Below are 23,540 nucleotides of genomic sequence, written 5' to 3'. Positions count from 1 at the left end.
TGGTCATCTCACCTAACAAATCAGTAGCAACCTTATTATATCCTCAAATATCCAGTCTGTGTTCAAATTTGATTGCTTAATAATTTCTTTTTAGGATTGGTTGTTCAAATCAGGATCCAAAATCTAAGTGTTCCATTTAGTTGCTAAGTTTCCTGTAATTTTTCAGTCTCCCTTGTGATTTTTTTTTTTTTTTGTCCTTTGTGATTTTTTTTTCTTTTTGATTGAAAAACAATCAGAATTTTTTTGAATTGTGAGTTTCTGCTTTCTGGATATCTGTGCTGGTATTTAATAGGATCCTGTCTTTTTTGTGTTTCTTTTAAATGAGAAGTAAGATCTAGATGGTTGATCAAATTCAGTTTTAATTATTTGGCAAGAACATCTCATGGGTGGTACACTTCTCTGGTTCTTCCAGCCCTGTAAGGTCAGATTGTCTTGTGATGTTTGTATAAATCAGGATTTAGGACAATATGATTTATCTGTTATTGAGTTTTTTTCTTTAAAATCAGAATTCCATTTAATGGTTTTGACAGACATTGTTGATATCCATAATTTTATTAGGATTCCATCTCACTGATTACATTTGTTCAACACATGGATTATATGTAAATCTTGCCAGTGCATTGTGATCCCCTGGGTGAGGGACTCGGTAATCTTTTCACAAGAGTTTGGGTGCATTTTCCCATTTGTTTGTTTGGAGTGAGGTTTATTAGCTCAGTAGCTAATTCCCCAGCCACTTTGGTAAGATCAATTGACCTCTGTGGGTATGACCTTTAGAGAACTGGGTGGCCCTTCTCCTTGGAAGGCACCTAAATGTCAAACACAGGATACATTTATGATCTACTTGGTCAAAATAAGTGTTGCTACTCAGCTTGAGAGGCTTTTGATATTTTTGAGAAATGTTTGTCAGATCATCTAATGTCTTGGAACCAAAAGTATTTTTTTCTTATTCTGAAAAAATGTCACATTTGAGAAGAGAGTAGATCCTTGTCTTTAATCCATGCCTTGGTGGGGTAACCGGGGGAAGCAGTGGAGGCTCCATATGGCTGACTTACTATGTCTGCCTCTCTTAATTCCATACACAGCTCCTTATTATTTTGTCCTCCACGGTGTTATCCAAACCAAGGGAGGGATTTGCTGCTTTCCACATCTCCCATTCTTTCCTTCTTCACCATAATCTTTGTAGGAATCACCAAATGCTTAATATAATAGTAAATTAAATATTGTATGCATGGGTCTGAAAAGTCAAGGGCTATATCTATAAATTTGCCAATTTAAAGTATGGGTCTTGGATCTAAAACAAATTAGGTGGAACTGAGACCACAATCCTGGAGGAAAATCAGGGTCTTAAACAATTTCAATGTCATAAGCAAGTGGGCCTCCAATAGAAAATCCCAGATAAAAAGATACTTTTTCTATGCTCCTGCCACTTCTAAGTTGACCCAAGAAAGCAGGTGTGATGGGTATTGTGATTTTTTCATTGATCCCATACTCTATGTATAAACGATTATTTTCAGCTCGTCCCTGTAAACGAAGCAAAAGGTCTTGGACTTTTTTCTCCTTCCATACATCTCCACTTTGCCACACGGCATTAATATCAGGTGTCTTTCCACAGCACTGATCAATTTTTCCTTTGTGGACAAGTCTGTTCATATTGTTTCCTTTTCCAAGAAAAAAATATGCAATAGGTTGCTTTGTACGATGCATGTGTTTATATTGCCCCCTGAAAGAATTTTCCAGTGACTGAGCATACCTTTCCATTTGTTTAGAATCTTGATCTAGTTGTTGGTTTTCTGGCCAGAATAAGAGTGAAGCTAGGAAATAAGGTTCTAAATACTGGTAAGTTGGTCCTACTTGTTGTAAGATATCTCGAAGCTGTTCTTTCAGTTTTTTAATTGACTTCACTAATTTGGAGGCAGGTCTTATACAAAAGAGAATGATGTTGGCCAAGATGAAGTTTTGCTTTTCCTTTAGCTGCATTTTGACAGCGCATTGTTCAGAGAGAAAAGTGTATTTGTTCACTATATCTTCCATGGTACTTATAGCATCTTCTTGACTTTTGATAAGATATTCTAAGAGCCCAGAAAACTTGTCTGCTTTTAAAGCTTCTAGGTTTCTTCGGTTTCTCTCTACTTCAAGTGGTAAATGGAGCTTTGATCCAACATATTTGCTTTGTGATTCTGCTAAGGGACCAAATATTTCTACGTACTTCTTGAAAGATCCAGCTACCTTCCTCCGAGTTTTGGCCTCTTCATTTTGCTTAATGTTGTTCCTGGGTTTTAGAAGGACAAAGTAATCATCAAAAAAATCAAAGGACTTCTTCAAAGAAAATTGCAAAGTGGTTAGATAAGGAATAAAGTTCTTGAGGACCGATTTAAATTCATTTGGATCACCTGGAATATCACTATTTCCTGATATAAAATTGACCATGTCTCTTTTAGACAGTTCATTTTTATTGTCAAAAAAAGGAATGAGCTGGAGAATCTGAATTGTATAAAGTCCAACTTCTATCTCCCCTTGATAGCCAGCAATGTTGTAAGTATCATACCTCCTTTTGGACTTCTGACACAATCTTTCCTTCACTTCATATTCTCGATCTTCACTTTGCTGTTGAGATTCTTTGAATGCATTTGAGGCATGTACTGCTAATTCCAAAAGATTAGTTAGATCATCAACTGAAATGTTCCTTTTTCTTTCATTTTCCTCTACCCACCATCTTATTTTACTCTTGTAGACCTGACCCAGTGTGTCAGAAATATAGGAATTGTCAGGTTCTATCTTTTTGGCTTGTTTAGCCCAATTCAGAGCATTGCTAAAATCCTTCTCTTTAAGGTAGAAATGTCTTGCCAAGGCTTGGCACATGAATGCATTTGGGTTGAACCGACGAATACCTTCAAGCAATACAGCTTTAACTACCTCATTGCCTTCATCTTTATGTAATGCTTCAATGAATGGGGAAAACCAGTTTCCTTTTTCACCTTCATGTTCATTGCGCTGTCTTATGAGCAGCAGGGTTTGCATATCTTGTAGAAATTTGCTTTTTCCTATGGCAGCATCATAGAACATATTTTCTGTTAGCATATCCAGCATAATTTGACTTTTATTCAAGTTATAGCTTTTCTTCAATTCTTCCAGTGAGAGAATTGCAATCAAAGGGTGAATGATACGCACTCCACAGTATTTCCCGCATTCTTCCACCTCTGTTCTTATCAGAATTGTAGAGAAGGTCCCCATTTTGTCTTCAAGTTTTTCTGCTCCCCAGTAAGCCTTCTTGTTTGAGATTCCTAAGAACTTTTCACACTGTGATAGTGAAATGGTGGTATCAGGCACATATGAATTTAGAAGAGCCAGAAAAGAAAAGAGCTTTGCTTCCTTGGTGGAAATATTCTGCCCTTTCAGAATATTCCTCACTACATTTTCTATGTACTCTTTATTAAAATTAGTTTTCATGATCATGAAGGAATAAAAATCTTCAAAGTTTTTATGCTGTTCTTTGATTTCTTTCAATTTAAGCTCAAAAGCTCCCTGCTCTTTGGGAGACAGTTGTTGTATTAGGGCAATACTGTCTGAGTTCCTCGCACTTTTTTCAGGATTTTGTGACCTCGTGCAATTTAGGATGATCACTAGGGGTCTCTCATATCGAATGTGCTTTTTAGCTACAGCTGTGTGAATGGAAGCTTGCAGAAGGTAGACATTGTCTTGTTCTTCAAAATCATCAACAAGGAGCAGTACTGGTAAGTATTCTTGATGGCCTGTTGCCCCATAGGTAATTAAATTGGTCACCTGTTCTCCAATTTCAGAAAAATCCACTGTTTTATTTTTCAGCACAGCACATCTGAATTTCTTCCTTAGTTCCCACAGAATGTGCATAGCCAAGGTAGTCCCTCCACAGCCTGGATGGTGATACAGATGAATGATTTTGGCACATGTTTGTTTAGAAGAATCTGCCCAGTTTTGAATCATTTCTTCCAGTCTTTCATATTTATCCCTTTTGACAAAAGATGAAAAGTAGTTTTCAGAAGAAAAGTAGAAATTCCACCATGATACCTTGCCACCTCGGTAGAAGTCTTCCTCTTTGGATGCCTTGAATTCAAGTAATTTTTTTTTGTCTTTCTCTAAGAGCGTGTCTTCACATTCATTTTCACAGAGAATTTCCAGGGCAGTCATTTCTTCTTCTTTCTTCAGAAGGACAGTAGATGAACCAACTGAGGGCAACAATCTCTTTGAGGACCGAGTTACAGATTTTAGTTTAAGAATAGTCCCATTTATTTCTTCAAGATTTAAAGCAGAAATACATTGGTTTGATAATTCATCTTGCTGTTTTGTTAATCTTGCTTCAAGCAGGTCTTTCCAACCCTGACATATGTCTGAATGTACACAAATACACAGTATATTTTCCATTCCTTTGAGATCTTGGTAAAAAGCACAGAAGGTCTCAATGAGGGGATCTCTTGGGTCATCCACAGAGGAGAGTAATAGAAACACCACCAAAAACTTCCCTCTTGGCATTATGTCTTCATGTGTGAGAAATGAAATCAGTTTCCTGACTTCAGAAGCTCTTTCCCTTTGCCAGGAAATTGGATCTAAGGATTTAAATTTTTCACTCTCAAGGTCTGACCTCCCATTGCAGAAAATACAGCTGGGTTGCTGGTAAAGATTCAGACTAGAAATCTTCTCATTCCATGTGGTCCTTTCTACAAACAGACTTGGAGTGTGAAGGTTCACTACTCTGCTTTCTTTGAAAGCTTTGACTATTCCATGCTTTGCTGATTCAGGATCAAATTCTAACATAGCAAACCATTTAATTTCCTTTAGGAAATCCAAGTGTTTTATTTGCTCTGGGTGACATTTATTTGTTACAAGAATGTACCAGTCATAGAATGAATTATCTAATAGATCTTGATTTCCTGTCAACAGTTGAACTAGCTTGTATCCTTCACTTTTGTTTTTATTTGTCTTTTCTTTGCATTTTTCTTCTGCTTCTTTTCTAGAGTCTGCCACTTTTTTTAAATCTAATTTAAAAGCTTTGAAATCAGATTTACTTTTTGTGACGTCCTTAGATTTGGGTCCATCCCTCACAAAGACGGAATATTTTGAACTTTGTTCCCATGTTTTGTTTTCGTAGTTTTGCATTTTGATCTGGAAATAGTCATATCCACATTCAGAGTACCATGGAATGATATCCACTTCAATAACAAATCTATCAGATACAGTACTGTTTGGCAGTAAAACTTCCACAAATCTTGGCTCTCGAATGCACTTCTCTGCTTGTTGGACCTGATGTGCTTCAAAATACTGATGTATCATCTTATGGAAGTGTTCAATTAGGGCTTCTTTCGTGACTTTGGCGATTTGCACGCCAACAATTCTTCCGTGGGGTTTGTCTTCGACTCCAAAATGAATGGTGCCATTGGTACGTGAATTCATGCAAGCTGCGGCAAATCGGAAAACTTCATTGCTAAATTTCATCTTAATATCCTCTTCTGTGGCTCTTTTTGTATCTGTGAGGGCTTTAAACTCATGTGCTGGATCAATGAGATTGAGTGATCCAGTTTCAGGCTGTAGAATAAAATGTAATTTATAACGATACGGATCACTGAATACATCAAAAGGATATGGGATGCATGTTGGTTCTAGGGATGGCTGCGTCTCCTTCATATCATCTGTTTCACCTCCCATGAGCTCATTTTTCAACAACTTATGGTCTATAACCGTTGGATTCATTGTAGTGCCATCAGCCACTTCTGAATTCTCGGTGTTCTTTTGTTTTTGTTTTGAAGTCTCATTACTTTCTTTTTGCTTCACAGGTTGCTTTTTGGGAGCATTTTTACTGCCTTTCCCCGCCTTAGATGTCTGAGTAGGATCCCCAGAGGATGTTTTCAGCAATTCCTTGACTAGCTCTTCTATTTGGATAGCTGGTCCATGTGTTAAGCCCATTTCAACAAGATTCGTTTTATTCAACCACTTCAGGATTGTGCCGTTCACATCCTGAGCAATCAAAACATCCCTGTGTTTTTGGGCGACCTTATGACTTTCTAACCATTGGTTTACATCTTCTTTTGTCCAGTCATCTATATTTTCTGGAAGGTTTAGTTGCTCTGCCATTGTGATACCTATAGATAGAAAAAGAAAAATGATTTAGTGTTTTACAAGTAAAATTTGGAAATAAGTTCTTATAGGTTATATATACCTGTGTTACAAAATTTAAAAAGTTCTTATCACCAATTTCTTCTATATTCTCCCAGAGATGTGCTACCAAATACAAATATATGAGCACTTGTCTCATATGAAGGGCAGCAGGCTATCCCAAATTCTCTTTATTTTGCTTTATTCACTAAGTATGTTGAAGATGATGCCAGTTAGTATATTTGAGATGTTTCATCTTTTTCTACGGTTATTTACTGTGATGGGCATTTGCTGTATGACTTAAGAATATTCAATTCTCCTATAGAAAATTAAAAATGCATATATGAGATTAAATATAGATGCTTATAGTTTGCAAAACAGGTTATGATAGATGAACTAAACAGAGTATAGGATTGTCAATCATAGCTAAGAAGGAAGAGAAGGTCCAAATAATCATAAAATATTCATGAGATACATGTGAAGGACTTAACATGGTTATCTGTTGGCAACACCATTGTAATCTTTTGTATTCTCTACTGAGGGAACATAAATAAAATCCAGAGTAGCATATTTGGCTAATTATGACCTGTATCTGGTCAGGCATACTTCCTCTGAATCTTTCTGAGTAGAACCAATGTATGCCTTCGATCCAGGGCCTTTCCTATCCACTGAACCACTTAGAACTGGTCTTAATTCTGGGCATATGGAGGAAGGCAAGGTTTCTACACTTGAGTGTCAAAAGAAAAATTTATAGTAATAAATACAAACATTAGAAAAGATGAAAATTCACAAAGCAATAACCTACAGTTTTATCTCCAAATAAATCTAGAAATAGAAGAACAAAGTAAATCCAAACAAGCAGAAGGAAGGAAACAAGAAAGATATGAGCAAAAATCAAGTAAATTTAAAAGAAAAGCAATAGAGAAATTCAATTAAGGAAAGACCTGCTTCACTGAAAAGAGTAATAAAGTTGAGAATCATCTTCAAAAAGTGACATAATAAAAACAATTTACTAAATATGAACAAGTCCCATGATTTCTAAGGAAATTGATTTGTAAGTTTAGAAATCTCCCCTTTAAAAAATCAACATACTCAGACAGTTTTTACTGGGAATTTTCCAAGCATTTGAAGAGTTAACACTGACTCTACACAATCTTTCAGAAAACTAAAAAAAGGAATACCTACCAATTTATTTATGAAATGAGTATTGTGCTATTAGAAAGAAAAACAAAGACAGCCTAAAACATACAACCACAAATCCATATCCCCCATAATATATAAAAATATCTTAATAATAGCAGTTAGAACTTAGCCATATAAGAGAATTATAACCAGAGACCAAGTAGAGTTTATTCCAGGGATACAATATGGTTCAATATTCAGAAGTCAATAAGTGAAGTCTGCCAGACTCACAGGATACCAAAGAAAAACCACATAATCACATCAAAAGATGTAAAAAATGCACGTGACAAAGTTCAAAGCATGCATTATAGTTAAAACTTTTAGGAAAATAGAGCCAGAGTAGAGCCTGCAAAAGAGTATCTACAAAAAACCTACAACTCACACAAATAATAGCAAAACCCAATGCTTTTTCCATTAGATTGAGAGCAAGGGAAATATGCCTGTCTTCACTCATACTCTTCCTTGACAGAGTGCCAAAAGTTCTGGTCAGTGCAATATAACAAGAAAAGGAAAACAAAAGAACACAGAGCGTGGAAAGGAAGAAATAAAACTGTCCCTATTTTTAGATAACTTGATTATCTACATAGAAAATACCAAATTAATGCATGAGACTTCAAGTGAGTTCATCAAATGTTTCAGAGCACAAGATAAACATAAAAATATCTTTCTGTGAGTAATGAACACATGGACACCAAAAATTAAAATTCAGTTCCTTTAAGAATCACTAAAAACAAAAACAAACAAAAAAACCCTGATATATGTCACTATGAATCTAGCAAAACATTTAGAGAACTTTTTATGCTCAAAAGTACAAAACTGAAAGAAAAAGGGATCTAAATAAATGGAGACACATACTGTGTTCACATGGGAATTTTACATAGTATGCATGTTAATTTTCTACAGATCATTAAACAGGTTGAACATAATATCTATCAAAATGCCTGTATGATTCTTTGTAGATAAACAAAATTCTGGTAAAATTTGTATGGAAAGGCAAAGGAAGCATACCAGTTTCAAAAATTTAAATAATAAAATGGGAGAAAATTATTTTTTAAGACATGTTATAACTACAATAATCAAAGCTGCATGGTATTGGTAGACAGATAGATGTAGCAGTGGAACAGAATAGGATTCCAGAAGTAGACCCACACAAATATGTCCCAGTGATATTTGACAAAGATGCAAAAATAATTCAATGGAGGTAGGATGGTTGTTTCAACAAATGATGCTGGAGAAATTGGATATCCATATGCAAAAATTAAATAATCCAAACATGATCTCACACCTTATAACAAAATTAACTTTAAATGGACTTCCATGTAAAATGTAAAATTAAGAAATTTTGGGTTTTCAAGATGGCGGCCTAGAGGGTGGCTGCATTTCATGTTGCTCCAGGACTCAGGATTCAAAAGAGGAGATATTGAGAGACTTGGGACCAACTCAAAGCAGCCGGGTGAGTCTCTCCCTTTGGGGAGGCGACCCAGATGGGGCAGTAGTCCCGGAACGCAGGGAACTTTGTGAAGTAGAGCTGCCCGGCGAGACGCCCCTCCCCCCGCTGGAGCAGTGAACTCGGACAACTGGGAGCATCGGAGAGGAGGCCGCTCAGCACAGCGCTGGGACTCGGAGCAACCACTGGGGTTCCGGTGGCTGCCCAGGGGAGGAGCGGCGAGGAGAGCTGTGTGGTCTTAGAACACCGGGGCCTGCCCTGAGGAGGAGGAGGAGGAGCGTGGTCGCTTGGATTTGGAGTGGCTATACCAGATCTATAGGCGGTTGCCAGAGGAGGAGCTGCGTGGCGAGCTGTTTGGACTCAGACCGCTTCTGAACACCGGGGCCTGCCCTGAGGTGTAGGAGGAGGAGGAGGAGGAGTGCGGCGGGTCGTTTGGACTCGCAGTGACTGCATTAGAGCTCCAGGCGGCTGCTCAGAGGAGGAGACGATTGGTGAGTTGTTTGGACTTAAAGCGACTGCTCCTGAACACAGGGGGGGCTGCCTGGAGGAGAAGCGCGGTGGGTCGCTTGGTCTCGAGTGGCCACACCAAAGCTCGGGGTGGCTGCCCAGAGGAGGTGTGCAGCGGGTCACATGGATTCAGAGCCACTCAGAGCGACCGCTCCTGAACACCTGGGGGGTTACCTGGAGGAGGAGGAGGAACGGGGCGGATCACTTCGACTCAGAGTGATTGATTGCCCAGGGCTACGGGTGGTTGGCGGGAGGAGGAGGCACGCAGTAAGTTGCTTGGACTCCTAGTGACCGCACCGGAACATCGGGCGGCTGTCTGGAGGTAGAGGTGTGTGGCGGGTCTCTGGGACTCAGAGCGATTGTACGGGGCCCCAGGTGGCTGCTCAGAGGAGGGGCCGCATAGCCAGGCGATTAGGTGCACAGCAGGGTCCCAGTACCTAGGAGGCTTCTTGGTGGAAGAGCTGCACAGAGACACGCTTAGGGGCGGAGCGAAGGTTCCAGGACTTTGGGCAGATTCTCTGAGGAGGGGCAGCCTAAGGAGATTCATCTGCAAAGGGTGAGGTTCCCAGGCACAGGAGGTAGGGCTGGGCACCTGGGAACTTTGCAGAGGAAGGCAGCCCAGCCCAGGTGGTAGCTGTAAATTGAGGGGAACCTCTAGGAGGGGAACTGACCAGTGAGACCTCCCGATCGGGTGAGTCTTCCCTGCCAGGTGAGGTTTCCCCACAAGGACGGTAAAACCAGAGACACAGGCCCAAACAGGCCTTGCCTCAGCCCGCAGCCTAGTTCCCCTTTGGATGACCATTGGTTAACAAGTGGAGGCACCTCTGCCCACTAGCAGGGAATATACCCCACCTGAAGGCCACCATTCCCAGAGAGGCAGATTCCTTGTGCAGCACCACATTATCAACTTCCTCCAAGACTTCAGTCTACTGAGGCCAAGAGGGGACATACATAGAAATCTTCAAGGACATTGTAAGTCAATAGAGGAAATCTGCAATATCTCAGCGGTCCACTGATACCTGAACAATATGGGAAAACAAGGAAAGAAAATGCCGCAAACAAATCTAGATGTTACATCAATAAAACCCAATGACAGCATGGCAGAAGAAATGACAGAAAAGGAGTTCAGAATGTACATAATTAAAATGATCAGGGAAGCAAACGATGAGATGAAAGAGCAAATGCACGCACTGAATGATGAGATGAAAGAGCAAATGCAGGCATTGAATGATCGCACGAAACAACAGTTAAAAGAGCAAATACAGGAAGCAAAAGATCATTTCAATAAAAAGTTAGAGATATTGAAAAAAAACCAAACAGAAATCCTTGACATGAAGGAAACAATAAACCAAATTAAAAACTCCATAGAAAGCATATCCAGTAGGATAGAACACCTGGAAGACAGAACCTCAGACATTGAAGACAAAATATTTAACCTTGAAAACAAAGTTGAACAGAGAAGATGGTAAGAAATCATGAACAGAATCTACAAGAACTATGGGATATCATGAAAAGGACAAATTTAAGAATTATTGGGATTGAGGAAGGCCTAGAGAAACAAACCAAAGGAATGAACAATCTATTCAATGAAATAATATCAGAAAATTTCCCAAATCTGCAGAATGAAATGGAAAATCAAGTTCAAGAGGCTTATAGGACTCCAAATACACAAAATTACAACAGACCCACACCAAGGCACATTATAATGAAAATGCCTAACATACAAAATAAAGACAGAATTTTAAAGGCTGTGAGAGAAAAGAACCAAATTACATTCAGGGGGAAACTAATATGGATATCAGCAGATTTTTCAATCCAGACCCTAAAAGCTAGAAGGGCCTGGAACAACATTTTTCAAGCCCTGAAAGAAAATGGATGCCAACCAAAAATCTTAAACCCAGCAAAACTTACCTTCAAATTTGACGATGAAATAAAATCCTTCCATGATAAACAAAAGCTAAAAGAATTTACAAAAAGAAAGCCAGCATTACAGAACATTCTCAGCAAAATATTCCATGAGGAAGAGATGAAAAACAAAGAAGCAAATCAGAAAGGGAGGAATTATCCTAAAGGAATTGTCAAATAAAGGAGGAACCAAGTTGTGTCAAATAAATAACTAAAATTTAAAAAATGAACCAAATGACCAGGAAACCAAATCATATCTCAATAATAACCCTGAATGTTAATGGCCTGAATTCATCAATCAAAAGACATAGACTGGCAGATTGGATTAAAAAGAAAGATCCAACAATATGTTGCCTGCAAGAGACTCACCTCATAGAAAAAGATACCCATAGACTAAAAGTGAAAGGATGGGGAAAAACATACCATGCACATGGACTCAGCAAAAAAGCTGCAGTATCCATCCTCATTTCAGATAATGTGAACTTCAAGCCAAAGTTAGTCAGAAGGGATAAAGAAGGTCATTTCATACTGCTTAAGGGAAGCATAAATCAGCAAGATATAACATCTATATATAAACATCTATGCCCCAAACAGTGGCTCATCCATGTATGTCAAACAAATCCTTTTCAATTTCAGAAACCAAATAGACCATAACACAATAATACTAGGCGATTTTAACATGCCTCTCTCACCACTGGACAGATCTTCCAGACAAAAATTGAACAAAGAAACCATAGTTCTCAATAACATAATCAATAATTTAGACTTAACGGACATTTATAGAATATACTATCCAACCAAGAGCGAATACACTTTCTTCTCAGCAGCACATGGATCCTTCTCTAAAATAGACCATATATTATGCCACAAAGCTAATGTTAGCAAATACAAGAAGATAGAGACACTACCTTGTATTCTATCAGATTATAATGGATTGAAGTTAGAAATAAATGAAAGAGTAAAACACAGAAACTATTCCAACATCTGGAGATTAAACGATATGCTATTATATGATGAATGGATAACAGAAGATATTAGGAAGGAAATTAAAAAATTCTTAGAGGTAAATGAGAACAAAGAAACATCATATCAAAATCTCTGGGACACTATGAAAGCAGTACTTACAGGGAAATTTATTTCATGGAGTGCATTTAATAAAAGAAGTAAAACTCAACAAATAAACGACCTAACACTACAGCTCAAAGCCCTAGAAAAAGAAGAACAGACCAGCACCAAAAGTAGTAGAAGACAGAAAATAGTTAAACTCAGAGCTGAAATCAATGAAATTGAAACAAAGGAAACAATACAAAAAATTGACAAAATAAATAGTTGGTTCTTCGAAAAAATAAACAAAATTGATAAACCTTTAGCCACACTAACAAAGAGAAGACGAGAGAAAACCCAAATCACTAAAATTCGGAATGAACAAGGAAATATCACAACAGACAGGATTGAAATACAAAACATAATTAGAAGCTATTTTGAAAATCTATACTCCAACAAAATAGAAAATTTCAAAGACATCAACAGATTTCTAGAGACATATGAATTGCCTAAACTGAACGAGGAGGACATACACAATTTAAATAGACCAATTTCAAGTACTGAAATAGAAGAAGTCATCAAAAGCCTACCAACAAAGAAAAGTCCGGGACCAGATGGGTTCTCAGCCGAGTTCTACAAAACCTTTAAAGAAGAGCTCATTCCAATACTTCTCAAAGTATTCCATAAAATAGAAGAGGAGGGAACCCTCCCAAACTCATTCTATGAAGCCAATATCACATTGATACCTAAACCAGACAGAGACTCATCAAGGAAAGAAAATTTCAGACCAATATCCTTAATGAACATCGAGGCAAAAATTCTCAACAAAATTTTAGCAAATCGCATACAAAAACATATTAAAAAGATAGTGCACCATGATCAAGTGGGTTTCATCCCAGGGATGCAAGGTTGGTTCAACATCCGGAAATCAATAAATGTCATTCACCATATCAATAGACTTAAAGCCAAGAATCACATGATTATTTCAATAGATGCAGAAAAAGCATTTGATAAAATACAGCACCCCTTCATGCTCAAAACACTAGAAAAAATAGGGATAGTGGGAACATTCCTTAACATTGTAAAGGCCATTTATGCTAAGCCCATAGCTAATATCATTCTAAATGGTGAAAAACTGAAAGCATTCCCCCTAAAAACTGGAACAAGGCAGGGATGCCCTCTTTCACCACTTCTATTCAACATCATTCTTGAGACTCTAGCCAGAGCAATTAGACAAACCAAAGAAATTAAAGGGATACAAATTGGAAAAGAAGAACTCAAACTATCCCTGTTCGCTGATGACATGATTATATATTTAGAGGAACCTGGAAATTCCACCAGAAAACTTTTAGAACTCATAAGTAAATTCAGTAAAGTAGCAGGTTACAAGATCAATGCTCATAAATCCAACGCATTTTTATACATAAGTGATGAATCTTCAGAAAGAGAAATTAGGAAAACTACCCCATTCACAATAGCCTCAAAAAAAATAAAATACTTGGGAATCAATCTCACAAAAGAGGTGAAAGACCTCTACAATGAGAACTACAGAACACTAAAGAAAGAAATTAAAGAACACCTTAGAAGATGGAAAGATCTTCCATGTTCTTGGATAGGAAGAATTAATATTGTCAAAATGGCCATACTACCTAAAGTGCTATACAAATTCAATGCAATTCCAAGTAAAATCCCAATGACGTACCTTACAGAAATAGAGCAAGCAATTATGAAATTCATCTGGAAGAATGAGAAACCCAGAATAGCTAAAGCAATCCTTAGCAGGAAGAGTGAAACAGGGGGTATTGCAATACCAGATCTTCAACTCTACTACAAAGCAATAGTAACAAAAATGGCATGGTATTGGTACCAAAATAGAAAAGTAGATCAATGGTACAGAATAGAGGACACGGACACAAACCCAAATAAATACAATTTTCTCATACTAGACAAAGGGGCCAAAAATATGCAATGGAGAAAAGATAGCCTCTTCAACAAATGGTGCTGGGAGAATTGGAAATCCATATGCAACAGAATGAAACTAAAGCCATATCTCTCACCATGCACGAAACTAAACTCAAAATGGATTAAGGACCTCGGAATGAGACCAGAGACCCTGCATCTTATAGAAGAAAAAGTAGGTCCAGATCTTCAACATGTTGGCTTAGGACCAGACTTCCTTAACAGGACTCCCATACCACAAGAAATAAAAGCAAGAATCAACAACTGGGATAGATTCAAACTAAAAAGCTTTCTCTTAGCAAAGGAAACTATCAGCAATGTGAAGAAAGAGCCTACAGAGTGGGAGAATATCTTTGCCAATCATACTTCAGATAGAGCACTAATCTCCAGAATCTATAAAGAACTCAAAAAACTCTACTCCAAGAATACAAATAATGCAGTCAACAAATGGGCTAAGGAAATGAAATGAATAGACACTTCACAGAAGAAGATCTACAAGCAATCAACAAACATATGGAAAAATGTTCAACATCTCTAGTAATAAGAGAAATGCAAATCAAAACCACCCTAAGATTCCATCTCACCCCAATTAGAATGGCGATTATCAAGAATACGAGCAACAACAGGTGTTGGCGAGGATGTGGGGAGAAAGGTACACTCATACATTGCTGGTGGGACTGCAAATTAATGCAGCCACTCTGGAAAGCAGTGTGGAGATTCCTTAGAAAACTTGGAATGGAACCACCATTTGACCCAGCTATCCCACTCCTTGGCCTATACCCAAAGGACTTAAAATCAGCATACTACAGAGATACAGCTACATCAATGTTCATAGCTGCTCAATTCACAATAGCCAGACTGTGGAACCAACCAAGATGTCCTTCAATTGATGAGTGGATAAAGAAACTGTGGTATATATATACAATGGAATATTACTCAGCCATAAAGAATGATAAAATTATGGCATTTGCAGGCAAATGGATGAAATTGGAGAATATCATTCTAAGTGAGATAAGCCAATCTCAAAAAGCCAAAGGACGAATGATATTGCTAATAAGTGGATGATGACTCATAATGGGGGGAGGGAAGGGTTAGTGTTAGGGTTAGAGTTAGGGTTAGGGAGGGGGGCAAGTATGGAGAAAGGAAGGACTGTATAGAGGGAAAAGAGGGGTGGGAGGGGTGGGGGGAAGGGAAAAAATAACAGAATGAATCAAACAACATTACTCTATATAAATTTATGATTACACAAATGGTATGCCTTTACGCCATGTACAAACAGAGAAACAACATCTATCCCATTTGTTTACAATAAAGAAAAAATAAATAAATAAAGAGAAAAAAAAGAAAAAAAAGGAAATTTTTAGAAAAATACATACGAGAAAAATCTTCAAGGGCTAGGCAAAAGCTGTACCAAGTGTGAATGACAGTGATTTCAAATGAACAGTTTAATTAAGAAATAAAACCTTGCAATGTCATACCTTAGAGAGGAAAATAATTAGAACTTAGCAGCAGTTGAACTGCTGCACTTCAAACTTATAAAAAAGTGTCAACAATATTACACAAATAGTTATATCCTTAAGTGCTTTTATAAAAAGAGAATGGTTGACAATAGTAAACTAAATGTCAATATAGTAAATTCAGAGAACAAGAGTCAATGTGAAGAAGGAAGAAGGAGTGAAAAAAACAAAGGGCAGAAATCTAAAAAATGGAAACCACAGTTGCAACAGAGAGACCGAACAAAGTCCAAAAGTTGTCAGTACAGTAATAAAGTTGACACACTGTGGAAGGATTAAATAACAAACGAAGAGAGATGTCACAAATAGGCAATGACAGACGCTGTAAAAGTTAAAGCAATCAAGATATTGAAATCAACTGTACATGAATAAAATTGAAGACTGAGATTAAACAGACAAACGGATTGAAAAATGGAATTTACCAATACTGACTTGAGAAGGAATGGAAGGAGACCACTTTCCTGTGTGGGGTAGTAGATCACTGAGGCTGCGATGCTTTCACTGCAACAAGAAGAAAAGAGGTGAGGTAAGCTACACAACTTGTCTTTGGAATGATCACAGAGCTAATATATTCGATGGCAAGGGCTGGATGGACTGAAATTCAAAAAGGGAAGAAGCCTAGGTAAGCTTTGGGGCATTTGCTGATTCTGAGCTGGGCTCGAGGCAAAGAGTTGGCCCACTGGGGGGAAGGGAAACCAGTGTGGCTTTTGACAGTCACAAAATGTGGATGTGATGGATTGGAATCTGGAAGTGCTCCAAAATGCTTCACCATCACCAACATACAGAGTCAAACTTCAGTGAGATAACACCTCACACCCACCAGAATAGCTATCATGAAAGGCTGACATGCTGACGAAGAGTTGGGGTCAACAGAGCTCTCAGACATTGCTGGTAGAAAAGTAAATTGTTTCAGCTACTTGGAGAAACTGACAGTTTTTGTAAAGTTAATTATGTATTTACGTTCTAACTCTAATTCTAATGAAAAAGTACTGATTCAAGCAAAAACAGAGATGAATTTCACAACTAACCCTGAGTGAATAGCACCAGTACAACAGAAAACATTGTCAGATTCCATCTATATGAAGTTCAAGAACAGGCAAAATTAACCTAGAGCAGAAGTCACAATGACTTGGTGGGGAGATTATTTTCTGAGGAGCACAAGGATCTTGATCTGTGTGTAGTCACACAGATAAATACAGAGAGCCTTCTCAGAGCCATGTCCTTAAGATTTGTTCACTTGATATATTGTCTTCATTTAAAAATCCAATGGTGTCTCCAAAATAAATGATAAAATAAGTTATGAATAAACTAAAAGAAGTACTTGCATAGAAAAAAGATGGTAGTGTGTTATGAATGAAGAATAATGATTATCAAAATGGCAATACTACCAAAAGAACTTTGCAGATTTAATGCAATTCCTATTAAAATTCCAATGACATTCTTCATAGAAATAGAAAAGGCAGCCATGAAATTCTTTGGGAAACATAAGAGGCACAGAATAGACAAATCAATCCTTGGCAAAAAAACATGATGAAGGACATATCACAATACCAGACCTTCCATTATACTACAGAGCTATAATAACAAGAATGGCATGGTATTGGCACCAAAACAGACACATAGGCCAATGGTACAGAATAGAACACACAGAAACAAACTCCTGTAATATAGTTATCTCATACTAGACAAAGGCACCAAAAACATACATTAGAGAAAAGATAGCCTCTTCAACAAATTGTGCTGGGAAAACTGGAAATCTATATGTAGCAAAATGAAATTAAACCCCTATCTCTCACCCTGCACAAAACTCAACTCCAAGTGGATCACAAACTCCAGCATTAGACCAGAGACCCTGTGCCTGATAGAAGAAAAAGTAGGCCCAGTCTACATCGTGTTAGCTTAGGAACTGACTTCCTTAACAAGAACCCTAAAGCACAAGAAGTAAAATCACGAATCAACAATGAGATGGTATCAAACTAAAAACTTCTTCCCAAGAAAAGAAGCAATCAAGAATGCAAACAGAAAGCTTACCGAATGGGAGAAAATCTTTGCCACCTGCACTTCAGGTAGAGCCTTAATCTTCAGGATACATAAAGAATTCAAAAAATTTAGCACCAAAAAAACTAAATAACCCAATCAACAAATGGGCTAAGTCACTGAACAGCTGCTTCACAGAAGAAATTTGAATGGTCAGCAAATACATGAAAAAATGTTCAACATCTCTAGCTATTAGAGAAATTCAAATTAAAACTACACTGAGATATCATCTCACTTCAGTCAGAATGGCAACAATCAAGAGTACAAATAACAATAAATGTTGGTGAGGATGTGGGGAAAAGGGTACACTCAAACATTGCTGGTGGGACTGCAAATTGGTGTAACCAATATGGAAAGAAGTATGGGGATTACTTAAAAAACTAGGAATGGAATCACCATTTGACATGGTTATCCCACTCCTTGGTTTATACCCAAAGGACTTAAAATCAGCACATATTAGTGATGCAGCCACATCAATGTTTATAGCAGCTCAATTCATAAGAGCTAAGCTATGGAACCAAGCTAGGTGCTTTTCAATAGACGAAGGGATAAAGAAAATGTGGTATATATACACAATGGAATATTACAGAATCATAAAGAAGAAAGAAATTATGGCATTTGCAGGTAAATGAATGGAACTGGAGGATATCATGTTAAGTGAAACAAGCCAATCCCAAAAACCAAAGGCCAAATGTTTTCTCTGATATGCAGATGCTAGCTCACAAAAAAGTGGGGGAGGTGGGGAGGGAAGAATAGAAGTACATTGGATTAGACAAAGGGGAATGAAGGGAAGGGAGAGGGAATTGGAAGAGGAAAGATAGTAGAATGAATCAAACATTACTATCCTATGTCCATATATGATTGCATGACCAATATAATTCTACATCATGTACAACCAGAAGCGTGAGAAATTATACTCCATTTGTGTATAATATGTCAAAATACATTTTATTATCATTTATAACCAATAGGAACAAATTTATAAAAAGCATAATTGGTTAATTCAATTCAGGGAAGCTGAGGTCTTAGATTTTTACTAAATATTTATTATTTTAGCCTCAGATTATAGGATTCATTTTTTTATTTTCACTTCCCACCCACAGTTGATTCATACTGTTATTTTAATTTCTGTAAAACTGTATTTCAAAGTTATCTACCTGACTCTTAATAAGGTATATGACTAATGCTGTGTTCCAGTGTTATTAGGCCTGCCCATCACTAGCAATAGACTGAGAAAACCCATGTTCTGACACCAGGAAGTTAAATTATGCTTTTGATAACATACTGAACTCCCAATACTTGCAGAAGTAGTATATGATGCACTGTTCTTTAAATGTGAACTTACATCATTAATCTACATTAGTGGATGTTAAAATGAAGTCACTTTAATCAAATTATGACTGTACAAATAAAAATACTGCTGGCTAATATTAGATAAGAGTATCTTAAAAACACTACCTTATATATCACCTTGCAGTTTGAAATGTTACATTTCATATTTGTGTATTTGGATAACTTAAACTGCACAGAATTTAACAACAAATAAAGTTTCAAAAATTTGGTTCTGTCCATTAGTTCTAACCATCTGTACTATCCATAAGGGTTATGTCATAGTTCAGCACCAAAAAGATCTTCAAAACTTTGGTTTGTCACTCTGTTTTCTCCTTTTGGCACCAAAAGTGAGTGGAAGTGACCAAGGAAAAAAAGTGAGCCATGAAAGCCATGAAAGAACCTGTTTTGGTACCTGTCTTGGTCTAATACCTGACCCCACCTTTCTCTAGCCATTCTTATACCTGCAAAACCTCAGGTGCTCATTTTTGCATTGCTGAGCCCTGTTACTCCACCCTGTGAAACTATGGCTCATGTCCATTCACCCTACTGTGACTCATAGAGCAGCTACACCCTGATTGCTTGGCTCCTGGTGTTTTCAGGCTTCTGAGCCTCATATCCAGGGTTCTCATGCCCCGTCCCTTCCCCATTCATCCCAGTCATTTTTCATGGCTCTTTCTGACTTCCTCCCTCATGTTTTAACACACACTCCCCTCCAGCTGATATATCATAAACCAGACTATGAGACTAAGTGGGGAATTAGATGGATTGTTTGGTTTATGCTTGAGCTGCACACCATATACACATAAAAACAGAAAGTCAGGGTCTCATAGAAGGGTTGGGGGACAGATAGCTGGGCCTGAACATTTGACTGAGAAAAGAAGCAAAAAAAGGAGTAACTTTTCACTATTTTTTCCCATATTGTGAATATTTCACTCACAACAACAGGTTAACTTTTCACACTGCTTCCCCTAAAGTCTCTGTCAAAATCTTGAGAGATGTGCCTTTTAATAAACCACTTTAAATTATTTAAGGCGCCACTTTTGGAGAATATTCATCAGAGGAATGAATTCTCGTATATACAACAGTTCACAGAGTTTTACCTTAAATTAACATTTCTTTTTAAATTTTTTTCTTTTGATACTGGGGATTGAACCTAGAGATACTTAACCACTGAGTCACATTCCCAGCACTTTTTATTTTTTATTTTGAGACAAGTTCTGGATAAGTTGCTTAGGACTTCTCTAAATTGCTGAGGCTGGCCTCAAATTTGCAATCCTCCTTCCTCGGGTTCCTGAGTCACTGAAATTACAGGCCTACTCTTTAATCTTTAAAGTATATAATTTAATAGTACAATTTTTTTCATGAACCATCAAGGTTAACTGTGGGATTTGTTAGCTTTATTTAGAAATCATTAAAAATGCAATCCTCCTATACTCTTGCATTAGTTTATTTATTGCTTCCGAGGGAAATCAGATATAAATTATGATTTCTATCAGAACATAAAGCTGCCAAAATCGGAAGGACTTCCTGTAGTAGTCTGTCTGCCTCTCATAAATAGATCTTTTCTGACACTCATATCATAGAAACTACCAGGAAGTTATGTTTTCTTTTCTTTTCTTTGGTACCAGGGATTGAACTCAGGGGCACTCAACCACTAAGCCACATCTCCAGCCCTAGTTTGTATTTTATTTAGAGATGGTCTCCCTGAGCTAGGAAGTTCTGTTTTATAAGCTGCCTATTCCTTAGACAGTGGAAAGTATGTAAATGAAAAAATTTTTCATTTTATGTTCTTTCTGGAAATACTGTTATTTCTCAGGGGATTTCATTCGTAACAGTCCCTCAAGTTTTCAATTACATCAGTTACGGAATGTTATGACTCATATAAGCAGAGTCCTCTCCCTGCATAAGCAGTCTAGAAACTCTAGGCTTAGAATATTATCGTATTTTTTCTCGGGGTATTGCAGTTTTCTAAATGTAAAGTAATTCTTTCTATTCAATAAATTGCTGCATAGACGTTAGTAATATTAAGAGATATTGTACTTACCCTGATTGTCAAATTTCTTCTACACAAAGGAGCAGAAAGTCATCTGTTTTAGGGCAGAAACATTGTGATTGATGTCCACGCTTTCCTCCTCCTAGGATGTTAGAGGAGAGTATTTTCTTCGTTCCAGTTTCTGTGAAAGCTTACATATCTTCCTGTCTCAATGCTAGCAGCAACTGACTGACAACAGGGTGTGTGCAATTCCGGGAGGTGGGGGGAAGGAAGAAAGCTGGCTTGATTTCAGTTTCGTTTCCCAGGTCTGAGAGACGTTTTCCTCTCTGAAATGCTTTTCTTGCTAGTCAGGACTATGCCATCTTCTGGTGTATTTGGTTAAAACCCAAAGACTTAACATCTTTGCTCAAGAGTTTTGAAGGTTGCCGAGAGTTCTGTTGTTTTGTCCAAAAAAGGCCAGTATTGTCTTAATGGATCCCTGGAGAATACCAGTTTTCTTTCTCTCTTTTATTAAACTTAAATATTGTCTTCATCCATTTTCCGTTGCTATGACTGAATGCCACAACTGGGCAATTTATAAAGAAAAGAAATGGTTCCCTTACAGTTTTGTAGGCTAGGAAGTCAAAGGTTGAGGGACTGCCTCTGGTAAGAGCCTTCTTGCTGATGGGGACCCTCTGCAGAGTCTCAAGGTGGCACAGGGACCGCGGGGCAAGAGAGAACACACTTGCTTATTTGGATATCTCTTTCTCTTCTCATTAACCCATTAAGGAAATCATGTGACCCCTGCCCTCATGACCTCATCTAATTCTAATTACCTCCAAAGTCTCCACCTCCAAATACCACTAACATGTGGTTTGGGGATCAATTTCCAAATGTTCTCACCACTAAAAATGGTAAATATTGGAGATGATAGATGTGTGAACTAGTTTAAACTTTGGAGGGTACAAGCATCCAGGCTCTGTCAGTTACTCTCAATAAAGCTAATGTTTTTATAGCATGCAAATGCTTTTTTTTAGTAAAATATGCTTTTGTAATTAGTATCGCAAATCCTTCTGCTAAATAAGTCATCCAAAGAACATTGCTACAAAGGAGTTTATAAAATGTGTGTGTACTTGAAAAATGTTAAGTGATATCTTTAATTCCCTTAAAGTATCATGTGGAGAATTTAAAAGCCTTCTCAATGAAGAAATTGAAGTCTGAGAAAGAAAAAATGAGACCCTGTCAAAAGGGATCTGACCTGACCCTCATGGCTAGGCTGTAATGTTTTCTTGTCTAACATTAACCATTTCAAGAGAAGGCCCACCATATTACCATGTTGGTTAAGACAAACGCATAATCAAAGGTAATTACATGTGAAAGCAAACAAAAACATAAACATTGCCACATAAACATCTCCCAGTCCTGGCTAATATGAGTAACTTTTGCTTCTTCACCAGTCATAGCTTAAGTCTCACTCAACATCTAGAAAAGGGTTATGTCCCCTATTTCCTTATAGCATCCATTCTGAAGCAAAGCTCTGACACTTGACCCCTCTCTCCAAATCACCTAATACAAACCCCAAGCTATCAGGAGAGAGCAATCCTACCAGTCCCTCCTAACACCTCTTGCTGGACCATTCCACAGTTCCAATGGTGTGCTTTCTGTCTATAAATAATGAGTCAACAAATACAAATTTATTCAATTACAGACCTGTTTCTAAAGGTCTTCGACTGAAGGGTATTGGCACTTTCAATGCAGATTTTGCTTAGTTTTTTAACATTACAAAATGACAATTTGTAATTATATAAATTTATGGGGTATAAAGCAATGTGATAAATTAAATCATGCTAAGTTGAAGCCAGGCACAGGAAGACAAATATTGCAAGGTCTCAGAATTGAAGACAATTGAACTGGTAGAAGCAGTGAGTTGATTGGTGGTTTCAGAGACTAGGCTGGAGGGTAGGGGGGTGATGATGGCCAAAGGTCACAAGATCTCACGGAAGAATATGTTCATACAGATCTTTTGCATAGTGTGGTGAATACAGTTAATAATAGTAAAGTACTGTACATTTCAAAAATACTGAGAGTAAATTTCAAATGTTCTCACCATAAAAATGGTATTTGAGGTGATAGATATGTGAGCTAGCTTAATTCCACATAGTATTCATAAATCTGTAAGTTACAATCCCAAGCCTTGTGGAGCTCTGCGGGGAGAATGGTCTATGTGGGGATTTCACTGGCCTCTTCGGGTGGACTATCGGTCGGTCTCTGTTTTCCTACCATGCAAAGGAATGGGTTGCAGGGATTGCTCTGAGCTCCCCCTTAAATGCTACAGGCCTCCAGGTGAATTCGGCAAGCAGTACTGCAAACCCCAACGTCCACATGCTGATCTTCTCTAAGGTCAGTGTCATGGCCAGGTCAAAGCTGCCTGAGTGAGAACAACCAAGATAACTGATACTTTAACACTCAGCAGCAAGCACTAACATTTGTTGTGGGTGCTCAATTCACCCGTGGTTTC

The 23,540-nt window shown here is 37.7% G+C and overlaps 1 protein-coding gene across 3 annotated transcripts; it reads right to left on the bottom strand.

The window, feature by feature from the left end:
* Positions 1 to 666: 666 nt before the first annotated feature.
* On the bottom strand, positions 667 to 21,262 carry SAMD9 (sterile alpha motif domain containing 9). Of its 3 annotated transcripts, none has more exons than XM_079152075.1 (3): positions 21,095 to 21,262; positions 16,104 to 16,182; positions 667 to 6,110 (listed from the first exon to the last, which is right to left on the bottom strand). In XM_079152075.1, the coding sequence occupies exon 3, from the start codon at positions 6,100 to 6,102 to the stop codon at positions 1,345 to 1,347; it is 4,758 nt and encodes a 1,585-aa protein (XP_079008201.1). In that variant the 5' UTR covers positions 6,103 to 6,110; positions 16,104 to 16,182; positions 21,095 to 21,262; the 3' UTR covers positions 667 to 1,344. The 3 variants fall into 3 exon arrangements, with proteins under 3 accessions (XP_079008201.1, XP_079008200.1, XP_079008202.1); XM_079152074.1 differs by having other exon boundaries at positions 16,114 to 16,182; XM_079152076.1 differs by lacking the exon at positions 16,104 to 16,182.
* Between the last annotated feature and the right edge of the window lie 2,278 nt (positions 21,263 to 23,540).

This window comes from Sciurus vulgaris, assembly GCF_902686455.1.
Source record: "Sciurus vulgaris genome assembly, chromosome: 8".
Taxonomy (NCBI): Eukaryota; Metazoa; Chordata; class Mammalia; order Rodentia; family Sciuridae; genus Sciurus; species Sciurus vulgaris.
The sequence above is the reverse complement of the archived record's forward strand: the minus strand, read 5'-3'. Positions and strand labels throughout refer to the sequence as shown.